This window comes from Ranitomeya variabilis, chromosome 3 (genome assembly GCF_051348905.1).
Source record: "Ranitomeya variabilis isolate aRanVar5 chromosome 3, aRanVar5.hap1, whole genome shotgun sequence".
Taxonomy (NCBI): Eukaryota; Metazoa; Chordata; class Amphibia; order Anura; family Dendrobatidae; genus Ranitomeya; species Ranitomeya variabilis.
In genome coordinates, this window is record NC_135234.1 from 767303169 (window position 1) to 767317054 (window position 13886).

At 47.5% G+C, this 13886-nt stretch overlaps 1 protein-coding gene across 1 annotated transcript in view; it reads left to right on the forward strand.

The window, feature by feature from the left end:
• The window catches only part of LOC143817402 (piwi-like protein 1), a 128251-nt gene that overhangs the window by 15449 nt on the left and 98916 nt on the right, over positions 1-13886 (forward strand). The window contains exons 5-8 of the mRNA XM_077298795.1: positions 3059-3270; positions 3490-3611; positions 7065-7145; positions 7542-7739. Of these exons, the coding sequence (XP_077154910.1) occupies positions 3059-3270; positions 3490-3611; positions 7065-7145; positions 7542-7739 (613 nt within the window). The remainder of the gene's footprint in view (positions 1-3058; positions 3271-3489; positions 3612-7064; positions 7146-7541; positions 7740-13886) is intronic.

Here is a 13886-nt window from a genome sequence, read left to right on the forward strand (position 1 = left end):
GTAATGTTTTAAGATGTTCCACAGTTTCTTCCTTCTCTGCTGCTCTAATGTCCCTCACGTGTTCACGCACACGTACTTTCAATGGTCTAAGTAGTAAGCCCAATATATATTTTTGAACACGGGCATGTTGCGTGATAAATGACTGCTTTAGTATTGCACGTAATTGCGTGATTTTATAAGTCTTCCAATCAGACCCAACAAAACTTGTAGCACGATCTACGTTGGAACATGCAATACAATTGCCACATGGGGCACAACCCCATTTCTCAATGGGTTTAGGGACAAGAGAAGGAAAAAGTAGTGACTGATTATTGACGGGATAGAAACTCCTGGTAAGATGGTCTTTTAAACTACGTGCACGACGTGCCATAACACATGGTCGTTCAGATATATATTGTTTTAGAATAGGATCACTAGTAAGTATAGCCCAATGTCTAGATAAAATATCCCGCATTAACTCCCAATGGGAGTGATATTCAGTGATAAATCTTGTTTTCACTTCTTTCTTAGGCTTACTGGTGGAAAAAATTAAATTATCCCGTTCTGTTTTTACCGCACGAAAGTAAGCTTTCTTGACACATCTGTGGCTATATCCCCGATCAAAAAATCTTTTCTTCATTTCCTCTGCTCTTATTTTAAAATCATCAAATGATGAACACACCCATCTTAACCTTAAAAACTGTCCAGTAGGTATAGCATTAACGACATGTTTCGGGTGTGAGGAAAAAGCATGCAAGACTGAATTTACTGCCGTTTTTTTGCGAAATAGATCAGTCTGCAGCATTCCAATATTATCACGCTTAATAGTTATGTCCAAAAAATCCACCGAATTAATATCAAAATGGCATGTCAATTTTATGTTGAGCTGATTTGTATTTAAAAATTTAATAAAATCTAAAAGTTCTACCGAAGTACCACGCCAAATAAAAAATATCATCAATAAAACGGGTCCAAAAAACCACCCGATCCATGGCATCGGTAGAGAAAAGCTCCCTCTCCCACAGCCCCAGGAACAAATTGGCGTAAGAGGGTGCACAAGCTGCACCCATAGCTGTTCCCTGGAGCTGCAGGAAGGAGCCATTAAAAGTAAAAAAATTATGAGTTAAAACAAATTTTAAAAGTACTATAATAAAATCAATCTCGTCAACATTAAAATTTAACATGCTTAAAAAATACCTAGAAGCCTTAAGACCATCCTCATGTTTTATACTTGTGTATAATGCCTCAACATCACAGGTGACTAAAAGCATATCATCATCAATAACCATAGATTCAATTTTGCGAAGAAGATCTGTGGTGTCACATAAATATGACGGTAGGGTTTCAACAAGAGGTTTCAAATGCGAATCAATATATCGGCAAGCATTCTCAGTCAAGGCTCCAACACCAGATATAATCGGCCTACCTGGGGGGCATAGGGGATCTTTATGGATCTTTGGTAATAAATAAATAGTAGATATAGCTGGTTCCTTAATATTAAGTAAATCCTGTATCTCCTTAGTAATAAGGTTTGAATCCCTTGCATCCTGTAAAAGCACCCCAAGTTGTGATCTATAAGATAAAAGGGGATTGAATGTTAATTTCTTATAACACTGGCGATCTCTCAAAAGCCGATTCATTTCTTGCTCGTACATTGCACAAGTCTGAAGAAATGCACTTTTATGGCACGCTTAAAACTGTGGGTATTGGGGATTAATCGTATTATCCTGGGTAGTTAGAAGACTTGGAGACGGGAGTGGGAGGTTCTGATTATTGAGGATGTTGGCCTCAGGTCATTAGCAGAACGGAGGGCACGGGTAGAGTGGTGGACTGAGACCAGGGAGGAGATGTAGGGTGGTGCTGAGCCATGGAGCGCTTTGTGGGTGAGAGTGATGTTATATTGAGCTCTGTAGCGGATGGGTAACCAGTGCAACGACTGGCACAAGATAGAGGCATCGGTGTAACGGCTGGTGAGGAATATGATCCTGGCTGCTACATTCAAGACAGATTGGAGAGGGGAGAGTTTAGTAAGAGGGAGGCCGATTAGTAGAGCGTTACAATAGTCCAGACGAGAATGAATAAGAGTTGAAAGTAAAAGGTCGAATTCTAGAAATGTTTTTGTGTAGATGACAAGAGCGAGCCAGTGATCGGATGTGGGGGGTGAATGAAAGATCTGAATCAATTATGACCCCAAGACAGCGGGCATGTTGCTGGGGAGTGTAATGGTGGAACCACACACGGAAATGGCAATGTCGGGCATAGGTAGGTTCGTAGATGGAGGAAACGCAAGGGGTTCAGTTTTTGACAGGTTCAGTTTCAGATAGGAGGACATGATGTTGGAGATAGTGAAAGACAATCACTGGTGTTATGTAATAATGCAGGCGTGATTGTCCAATAGGGGTGGTGTACAAGGAGAACTAGCCTAGGATCCTTGAGGAACCCCAACAGTAAGGGGAAGATGAAAGGAGAAGGAGCCAGCAAAAGATAGTGACGGAGCGGTCAGAGATGGGAGGAGAACCAGGAGAGAACGGTGTCCTTGAGCCCGATAGAGCGGAGCATAGTGAGGAGGAGCTGATGATCCACAGTCACATGCTGCAGAGAGATCCAGGAGATCGGCAGGGAGCAGAGACCATTAGATTTAGCTGTTAGTAGATCATTAGAGACTTTAGTGAGGGAAGTTTCAGTAGAGTGTAAAGAGAGGAAGCCGCATTGTAGAGGGTCCAGAAGAGTGATCTGAGAGATAGCGGATTGCACGGGAGTAGACCAGGCGTTCCAGGAGTTTAGAGATGAAGGGAGATTAGGGACAGGTCTATAGTTGGTAGCACAGTTTGTCAATGGATTTTTTTTTAGGTAATGGAAGTATACTGGCGTGTGTAAATGAGGAGGGAAAGATACCGGAAGAGAGAGAGGGTTGAATATTTTTGTTAGGTGAGTGGTGACAGCCAGGGAAAGGGACTAGAGGAGATGTGAGGGAATAGGGTCACTGTTGCAAGTAGTAGGGCGAGAAGAGCCTGATCACGTCGTCTTCCGTGACTGGTTCAAATGGGTAAAATATAACCATCTCCCCTAATATCGGCAGGCTCCTCTGGAACCCTCATTTCTCTTGTGACCAACCACATCAAGCTGGTGTCCCGACCACAGTGGGCCCTGTACCAGTATCACGTTGACTTCAACCCCGCCATGGAGTCCAAGCGTTTGCGGTATGCCCTCCTGTACCAGCACGAAGAAACCATCGGGAAGGCCCGGGCGTTTGATGGAACCGTGTTGTTTTTACCAAAAAGACTGAATAAGGTAAAGTTGTTCCAAGGACAGCGGGTCATCGATGGAGAGCAGTGATGGTTGTGCCGCGTGTAACCAGACAAGGCCTCGTGGGTCACTTGGGACCATGTTTGATCTGACATTGATGACCTTTCTGATCACCAATATCTGTCCTTTCACTCCTCTCTGGTAGTTGACGTAACGGTGATTGCATTTGATGGTTTTGGATTTTTTTTTTTTTTGTTTTTGAAGGTCACCGAGGTGTTCAGCCAAACTCGAAATGGAGAGAACGTGCGGATAACAATCACCCTGACCAACGAGCTTCCACCGACCTCGCCCACCTGCTTCCATTTCTACAACATAATTTTCCGAAGGTCAGAGTGATGTAGGACTGTAAAATTATCGGCTTTAAAGGGTTAATCCCAAAATTTTAGGTTACTCCCCCTTTCCCCGACCATTGGGACCCCACACCATCCCAAAATTGGACTCTGCAGAACCCGTTTTGAATGGAGCCGAGGTGTTCATGCTGGACCTCCTCTCCAGCAGTCAGACGAGGGGGTAACATGATAATTTGGGAGTGTTCCTTTTACAGTAATGGTGTGAACCGATCAGCGAACTGTCCTGTATCTGGAGGCTCTCCTGCAAGACTGAAACTTTAGGCTCCTTGGCCCCAATGGAAAATCTTAAACCAGGCCCCCACCTTTCACGCTCCATTTATAATACTGTTAAAGGGGTTGTCCAGGGTTAGAAAAACATGTCTGCTTTCTTTCAGAAACAGCGCCACTCCTGACCATGGGTCGTATTGCACGCCAACTCCATTGAAGTGACTGGAGCTGCGTTACCACGCACACTCCATGGTTGGGGATGAAAGAAAGCAGCCATGTTCTTCTAATCCTCGACAACCCCTTTTAAAGGGGTCTTCCCATCTCCAAGATTTTATCCCAATATGTATTAGGTGTAATAATAAAATTAGCAAATCTCCAATTACAAATGTAGTACAGTTCTTCTAATTTGCTGTGTTGCTTACCCCATGTGCAGTGCTTAGCAGTAAGCTTAGGTTTCCATGGTTATGACCACTTATATAGTGACAGTTGTTAGTGGTTGAAACCATGGATACCTAAGCTTAATGCCCTGCACATGAGCAACACGGTGAATCAGAAGAACTACACTACATATCTAATTGGAGGTATTCGCTGTTAACCCCTTCATGACCTTGGGGTTTTCCGTTTTTCCGTGCTCGTTTTTCGCTCCCCTCCTTCCCAGAGCCATAACTTTTTTTTATTTTTTTATTTTTCCATCAATATGGCCATATGAGGGCTTATTTTTTGCGGGATAAGTTGTACTTTTGAACGATACCATTGGTTTTACCATGACGTGTACTAGAATATGGGAAAAAAATTCCAACTGCGGTGAAATTGCAAATAACTGCAAATATTTAGCTTCACTAAATGCTAAAACTGACCTGCCATTATGATTCTCCAGGTCATTATGAGTTCATAGACACCAAACATGTCTGGGTGAAAAAAAAATTCCAAACTTTGCTAAAAAACCCCCCCCAAAAAAATTGCACAATTTTCCGATATCTGTAGCATCTCCATTTTTCATGATCTGGGGTCGGGTGAGGGCTTATTTTTTGCGCACCGAGCTGACGTTTTTAGTGATGCCATTTTGGTGCAGACACGTTCTTTTGATCGCCTGTTATTGCATTTTAATGCAATGTTGCTGCGACCAAAAGAAAGTAATTTTGGCGTTTCAAATTTTTTTTTCTTGCTACACCGTTTAGCGATCAGGTTAATGCTTTTTTTTATTGATTTATTGATCGGGCGATTCTAAACGCGGAGATACCAAATATGTGTAGGTTTGATTTTATTTTTGTTTTATTTTGAATGGGGCGAAAGGGGGTGATTTAAACTTTAATATATTATTTTTTTATTATTATTATTATTTCATTTTTTTTTTAAACTTTTTTTTTTTTTACTTTTGCCATGCTTCAATAGTCTCCATGGGAGGCTAGAAGCAGGCACAACACGATCGGCTCTGCTACATATCAGCGATCATCAGATCGCTCCTATGTAGCTGAATTCCAGGCTTGCTATGAGCGCCGACCACAGGGGGGCGCTCACAGCAAGCCAACATCAGTTACCATAGAGGTCTCAAGGAGACCTCTGGTTGCTATGCCGACGCATCGCTGACCCCCGATCATGTGACGGGGTCGGCGATGAGCGCATTTCTGGCCGCGCAGCTGGAAGCGGTAGTTAAATGCCGCTGTCAGCGTTTGACAGCGGCATTTAACTAGTTAAGAGTGGCGGGTGAATTGTTTTTCCACTCGCCGCTATTGCGCGCCCATGTCAGCTGTTCAAAACAGCTGAAATGTCGCGGCTTTGAGGTGGGCGCAGCGCCGGAGCCTTGCATCAAAGCCGGGGATCTGACCTCAGACGTACTATCCTGTCCGAGGTCAGAAAAGGGTTAATAATAATTTTTTCTTCTGCTCCATATTGGTGTAGGATCTTGGAGATGGGAATACCCCTTCCCGACATGCCCCGTACTAGTACGGCGCATGTCTGGTCCCCTGCTTTGATGTGGGCTCTGGCGCTGAGCCCGTATCAAAGCCGGGACATGTCAGCTGTTTTGTACAGCTGACATGTGCGCGCAATAGCGGCGGGTGAAATCGCATTTAACTACCGCTTCCGGCCGCGCGGCCGGAAATGCGCTCATCGCCGACCCCGTCACATGATCGGGGGTCAGCGATGCTTCTGCATAATAACCATAGAGATCTTGGAGACCTCTATGGTTACTGATGCCGGCCTGCTGTGAGTGCCCCCCTGTGGTCAGCTCTCATAGCAAGCCTGGAATTCAGCTACATAGGAGAGATCTGATGATCGCTGCTATGTAGCAGAGGTGATCGAGTGGTGCCAGCTTTTAGCCTCCCATGGAGGCTATTGAAGCATGGCAAAAGTTTAAAAAAAAAAAAAAAATGTTTTTTAAAAAAAATAAAAGTTTAAATCACCCCCCTTTCGCCCCATCCAAAATAAAACAATAAAAAAAAATCAAACCTACACATTTGGTATCGCCGCGTTCAGAATCGACCAATCTATGAATAAAAATAAAAAGCATTAACCTGATCGCTAAACGGCATAGCGAGGAAAAAAATTTGAAACGCCAGAATTACATTTTTTTTGGTCGCCGTGACATTGCATTAAAATGCAAAAAACGGGCGATCAAAAGAACAGATCTGCACAAAAGTGGTATCATTAAAAACGTTCTGCTCTGATCGCTGTTTAACACCGTACATGCTGCAGACAATCGCTGACCTGCATTTGAGCTGCACATTCCTGACTGGGGGGCCTCCAGGTGCAGAGCGGCCCCTCCGTGACACGGCTGCAGGGTGGCACTAGACGCCATGTCCGCACCTCTGGGCTTTATAGGAGGCCGTGACGTTTGCTCTATACGGCAATACTGACAAGTTCTGGTCTCGGATGAAGAATATTAAACACAAAGCCACAATAGAAATCTACATATAAAAAACATAAAATCTCTAATCTTCTGATCTGACCGCCTTTCCCGTCATTAATGATGAACACTAAAAAAATCCTATTTGTTATCGCCACATCCAGGAAAGTCCGATCTGTGAAAATCTAAAGTGATTCATTTCCTGCGTTACTTTGTAAAGCAAAAAGAAGAAAAATCCTGAATTATTTGTTGTCTGTTCCCCAAAATGATAAAACCTCAGTCACATCTTCCAGTGGATCCCACATCCCCTCGCCCACTGCTGGGATCACACACGTCCTCCACCTGCAGAGCTGACAGCGCCTGTTCTCTCCCCCCAGACTCCTGAAGATCATGGACATGAAGCAGATAGGACGCAACTACTACAACCCGAGCGACGCCACCGAAGTCCGAGCCCACCGGTAACCAGCAGAGCGGGGTTTACATGGGACTGACCATGCTGTACCCATGGGAGCATGTAATGTATGTACACAGGGACTGCACCAGCAGAATAGTGAGTGCAGCTCTGGGGTATAATACAGGATGTAACTCAGGATCAGTAATGTATGTACACAGTGACTGCACCAGCAGAATAGTGAGTGCAGCTCTGGAATATAATACAGGATGTAACTCAGGATCAGTAATGTAATGTATGTACACAGGGACTGCACCAGCAGAATAGAGAGTGCAGCTCTGGAGGATAAGTAATGTATGTAGGCACAGAATCCTTCTGCTGTTGCCTGTAGGTGTCTGTAAACACTGATGCTGTTACTTTTCTCCTCCATCTTCACCCTCCGTCCTTTCTTCTCTCCCATCAGACTCTCCATCTGGCCGGGGTTTTCCACCTCCATCCTCCAGTATGAGTCCAGCATCATGTTGAGCATTGATGTCAGCCATAAAGTCCTCAGGAACGAGACTGTGCACGACATCATGAGCAGCCTGTACTCATCGTGTGGCCCTCAGAGGTTCCAGGACGCCTGCTGCAAGGAGCTGATCGGACAGATCGTCCTCACCAAGTAAGGCCTCTTTCACACTTCCGTCTTTTCTCTCCTGTTGAAATCCGTTGATTTTTGAAAAAAAACAGGATCCAGCTAATTTTTCTACTGGATCCTGTTTTTTCCCATAGACTTGTATTAGTGACAAATTGTGATGGATGGCCATCCGTTTCATCCGTCGTGCACTGGATCCGTCGGAAAATCGCTGTCCGTCGAGCGGAGAAAACATTCAGAGGAACGTTTTTTCTGCACGTCGGAATATCGCTCAGTGACAGGTCCTGCACTGTCCGGCGTTGGCTATAATGAAAGCCTATGGGTGCAGGATCCGTCACTGACTGTGAAAAGCAGGAATCCAGCGACGGTGCCGTCTTTTGAAAACTGAGCATGCGTGGAAGAATTTCCAGTCAGGGAAATTCTCTCTTTCTCGCTCTCTCTTTTTACTATTGATGCTGCCTATGTAGAGGTCATTGCACGCAAGGCATTATTGGGAACGCCAGCTGCCGGGAGCATCGCGAGCATCCGTAACGCTGCGCGGGATGCCGGAAGGTAAAGAGTATTGCGTTTTTTTTTTTATTTTATTTATTTATTTTTTATTATTATTATTATTATTACTTTTAATAATTTTTAACCTAGGTTTTGTGTATGCGTTTTTTGCAGCGGAAAACCGCTGCGAAGACTCATACACAACAAGTGCACATAGCTTCGACGGGTCCGTCAGGAAAAACAGGCCCAGTGCACCCGTTATATACAATCTGCACAGGATCCGTAATTTCAACATTTTGACGGATCCTGTTCAGATTGTAAAAACGGAAGTGTGAAAGAAGCCTAAGATCCGCCATGTGCCTCGTACTCGGCCGCTCTGTGGGCACCGGCGCCTCTAGAAGGAAACGGATCACCTGGGTACATTCTGTTCCTTCACTTTTGGAACCAAATTTATGTAATTGAGGCTTAATGATGAGCAGTTTTCATTTGTGTTTAATTTTTCCTCTCCTTCAAAGATCTTCTCGCTCTCCCTCCCCTGAGGGTCGCAGCGTACGGGACTCGGTATATGAGTCGGAGGAATCTTTAACCCAAGACTCCTCTGTTAGTCAGGAGACACTTGACTCCCTTATTGAGGCAGTCAACAAAACGTTAATGGTGGACGACGAATCTGCTTCCTCTCAGGAACACGTGGTATCTTTTAAAAGGACTAAACGCGTCCAAAAGATATTTGCTAATCACCCTGAGTTTCAGAACCTTATCCAAAAACACAGGGAGCACCCTGAGAAGCGCTTCGCGGCTCAGAAAGCCACGGAAGCTAAATATCCTTTCTCTAAGGATCTGGTCAAGGAGTTGCTTTTCTCTCCTTCTGTGGATCCGGCCGTATCGCGACTCGCATCCAAAACGGTCTTATCCCTGTCAGATGGTTCATCAGTCAAAAATCCCTCTGACCATCAAATTGATTATTTGGCTCGCTCAGTCTTTGAAGTCTCAGGAGCAGCTCTTCTTCCATCCTTTGCAGCTACCTGGGTAGCTAAGGCTATGGTGGCCTGGGCAGAGGTGTTAACCTCTTCCGTCCACGGCAGTACTCTTCCCCCAGAGGCGGCCAGACTAGCTAGCCAGATAGCTCAGGCCGGAGATTTCGTGGTTAACGCTTCCATAGATGCGGCGAATTGCGCAGCGCAAGCAGCGGCAAACGCCAATTCCATCAGGAGGGCCTTATGGCTCCGCTATTGGCGAGCAGATTCTGCTTCTAAGAAGTCGCTGATTTCTCTACCTTACCAAGCGGGTCGTTTATTCGGGGAGAAACTAGACCAAATCATTTCTGACGCTACCGGAGGGAAGAGTAAATTTCTTCCCCAGCAAAAACCGGCCTTTTCGGAATCAACAGCAGTTTCGATTCCGGTCCTTTCGTAACAACTCCGGTTGGTCCTCCTCTTCCCCTGGTTCGGGACGACGGGACAACAGAACATCCCAGGTCTCATACAGACCAAACCGTTCCTGGAAACCGAGACCGTCTGCCCCTAAGCCGTCCACATCCTTTAAACCTTCCACACAATGACTCGTTGGCGTGTCCGACGGACACCGACAGAGTAGGCGGACGCCTTCTTTCGTTCCGTCAAAATTGGCTCTCGGTCGTTCACGACCAGTGGGTCAGAGAGCTCGTGTCCTCCGGATACAAAATCGAGTTTTCTTCCATCCCCCCCCTCCGCGTTTCTTCCAGTCTTCTCCCCCCAAATCAAAGGCGTCACATCTTTCAGACCATACAGGCGCTTCAAAGGGACGGGGTCATCGCTCCGGTCCCTCGAGACCAAAGGTTCAAGGGGTTTTACTCCAACCTTTTCATGGTCCCAAAGAAGGACGGGACTCTACGGCCCATACTGGACCTCAAACTGCTGAACAAGTTCGTACGGGTCCTACACTTCAGGATGGACTCGCTCCGTTCTGTTGTCGCGTCCCTGGAAAAAGGAGAGTTCCTTGCATCCATAGACATCAAGGATGCTTATCTACACATTCCAATTTTTCCTCCTCATCAGCAGTTCCTGCGCTTCGCAGTCCAAGGAGAACACTTCCAGTTTGTGGCCTTGCCCTTCGGACTTGCCACCGCCCCCAGAGTCTTCACAAAGGTCATGGCGGCTGTCATGGCCATTCTTCACGCTCGGGGAGTGGTAGTCCTACCCTATCTAGACGACCTATTAATCAAAGGTCCGTCCCAGTCCGCCTGCGAGGAGTCTGTCAGCATCACCGTGGATTCTCTTTCTCACCTGGGTTGGAAAATCAACTTCGAGAAATCATCTCCAGTGCCGGCTCAGCAAATCTGCTTCTTCGGCATGATTCTGGACTCTTCCCGCGGGTTGGTCATTCTCACTCCAGAGAAGGTTTTATCCTTACAACAGGGAAGCGCGCAAGCTCTCCCGCCCAGTCCCTCACTCCATTCGCTTCACTATGCGCATCATGGGAAAAATGGTTGCGGCAATGGAAGCCGTTCCATTTGCGCAGTTCCATCTCCGCCCTTTGCAACAGGCACTCCTGTTAGCCTGGGACAGGAGCCCGAATTCCCTCGACCGTTGTTTTCGCCTGCCCCCGCCAGTCAGGCAGACCCTCAGGTGGTAGACGTTACAGTCCTCCCTAAACCAAGGGAAGTCCTTTCTTCCTGTGCTTTGGTTAGTGGTAACCACCGATGCCAGCCTCTTGGGTTGGGGCGCAGTTTTTAATCACCACACGGCACAGGGTCGTTGGTCCACAAGGGAGTCGTGTCTCCCAATCAATATCTTGGAAATTCGAGCAATCACTCTTGCCTTACGCAACTTTCACCACCTTCTCGCAGGCCATCCCATCAGAATACAATCCGACAACGCCACGGCTGTGGCGTACATCAACCGACAATGGGGAACCCGCAGCAGGGCAGCCATGCTCGAAGTCTCCCACATCCTGCGCTGGGTCGAGACCAATCACTCGCTCATTTCGGCAATCCACATACCGGGCGTGGAGAATTGGGAAGCGGACTTCCTCAGTCGCCAAGGTCTTGCCTCGGGCGAGTGGTCCCTCCATCCGGAAGTCTTCCAGCAGATTTACCTTCGCTGGGGGACGCCGGATGTGGATCTCATGGCCTCGAAGTTCAACAACCAGGTTCCCCAGTTCATTGCTCGTTCCCGCGATCCTTGCGCCGACGGGGCAGATGCCCTGGTCCTGTCGTGGCATCGGTTCCAGCTGCCATACATATTTCCGCCTCTTCCTCTGCTTCCGAGAGTCATCAAGAAGATCAGAGCAGAGGGGAGACCGGTGATTCTCGTCGTGCCCGACTGGCCGCGCCGAGCATGGTACGCGGAACTCGTCCAAATGGTCAACGACACCCCCTGGCGCCTTCCAGATCGCACGGACCTTCTCTCACAGGGCCCGTTTTACCACCAGAACTCCGGGGCCCTGTCTTTGACAGCGTGGCCGTTTGAATCCTGGATTTTAGCCCAAGCCGGATTCTCTCCAGGGGTTTTCTTCTACCATGATTCGCGCTATGAAACCCGTATCCATGCGCATTTATCATCGTACCTGGCGCATCTTCTTTTCATGGTGCCATACCCATGGACGTTCTCCCTTGGTCTTTTCCATTCCGTCCATTCTGGAGTTTCTCCAATCCGGTCTAGACTCAGGCCTTGCCCTAAGCTCGCTGAAGGGGCAGGTGTCCGCGTTGTCTGTCCTTTTCCAACGGAAGATCGCTTCCAAACTGTCCGTTAAGACGTTCATCCAAGGAGTCTCCCGAGTGGTTCCTCCCTATAGAATGCCTTTGGCGTCATGGGATCTTAACTTGGTTCTCGGAGTTCTTCAGGAGGCCCCTTTCGAACCATTGCAGGACATTTCTCTCACCCTCCTTTCATGGAAGGTGGTCTTTCTCGTGGCGATTACGTCAATCAGGAGGGTTTCTGAGTTGGCGGCTCTCTCTTGCCGACCCCCCTTCTTGATTTTTCACTCAGACAAGGTAGTTCTGAGAACCTCTCCTTCCTTCCTACCGAAGGTTGTCTCCTTTCATCTAAATGAGGATATTGTCTTGCCGTCATTCTGTCCGGCACCAACCCATCGTATTGAGAAGGCTCTCCATACTCTGGATGTGGTTAGAGCCATTCGGCGGTACATCTCTCGCACGGCTCCCTTCCGTAAGTCGGATGTCCTGTTCGTGCTTCCGGAAGGACACAGGAAAGTTCTACCTGCCTCGAAAGCCACTCTTGCCAAATGGATTTGTTCCACCATTCAGGAATCTTATCGCGTCAGGAACACCCCTGTCCCAGCAGGGATTACGGCGCATTTGACTCGGTCGGTCGGCGCTTCTTGGGCAATTCGGCACCAGGCGTCTGCACAATAGCTTTGTAAAGCTGCGACTTGGTCCAGTCTGCATACCTTCACGAAGCACTATCACATCCATACCCAGGCTTCGGCAGACGCTGCCCTCGGCAGGCGTATTCTGCAGACAGCGGTACCTCAGTAAGCCAGTGGTACATGGGGTTTTTTAGCAGTGCAATTGCTCCCCACCCAGGGACTGCTTTAGGACGTCCCATGGTCCTGTGTCCCCCAATGAGGCGTAGGAGAAAAGGAGATTTTTTGTGTACTCACCGTAAAATCTTTTTCTCCGAGCCAATCATTGGGGGACACAGCACCCGCCCTGTTAGCCTTTTGGCTGGTTGTTGTTGGTATTTTGTTCCTTTAGTTTTGGACATAGTTTACATGTCTTGGTTTTACTCCTACTGCTTTACTACCAAACTGAGTCGTTTCTGGCCAGTCAAGGGGTGTATACTGCAGAGGAGGAGTTAACTCTTTGTGTTTACTTAGTGTCCTCCTAGTGGCAAGCAGCATAACACCCATGGTCCTGTGTCCCCCAATGATTGGCTCGGAGAAAAAGATTTTACGGTGAGTACACAAAAAATCTCCTTTTTTGTGTGGCGAGCTGTAGTTTTTGTCAATGCCACTTTGAGGTACATACAATGGTTTCTTCACATATTGTATTTTTAGGAAACTTGGATCTACTAAAAATCAGCAGTTCTGCCATTATTTTCTTTTACTTTACAGCGTTAAAGGGCCACTGTCACCCCCTCCAGCCGTTATAAACTAAAAGAGCCACCTTGTGCAGCAGTAATGCTGCATTCTAACAAGGTGGCTCTTTTAATTTTAGGTTCAAGTATACCCCAAATAAAGCGTTTTTATACTTAGCCACAATTCCTGTCTCTAGCCAGGTAGGCGGGTCCTCACTCCCCAGCTTGACCAGCTCCTCTGCCGTCACTCCAATCTTCCTGCGCTTTCGGCGCCACCCCCTCAGCGCTGTTATCGGTTCAAAACTGGCGCCTGCCCAGTGTACTGCTGTGCTGCGCAGACGCAGTAAGCTCTGGCCGTCTGACGTTCCAGCCAGGCTTGCACACTGCGCCTGCGCGGGCATTGCGGCCACCCACCTTTGGAATCCCAGCCCCGCACTATGTGTTATGCATTATTCACAGTGCGGGGCGGGGATTCCAAAGGTGGCTGGCCGCAATGCCCGCGCAGTGTGCAAGCCTGGCTGGACCGTCAGACGGCCAGAGCTTACTGCGTCTGCGCAGCACAGCAGTACACTGGGCAGGCACCGGTTTTGAACCGATAACAGCGCTGAGGGGGTGGCGCCGAAAGCGCAGCAAGATTGGAGTGACGGCAGAGGAGCTGGTCAAGCTGGGG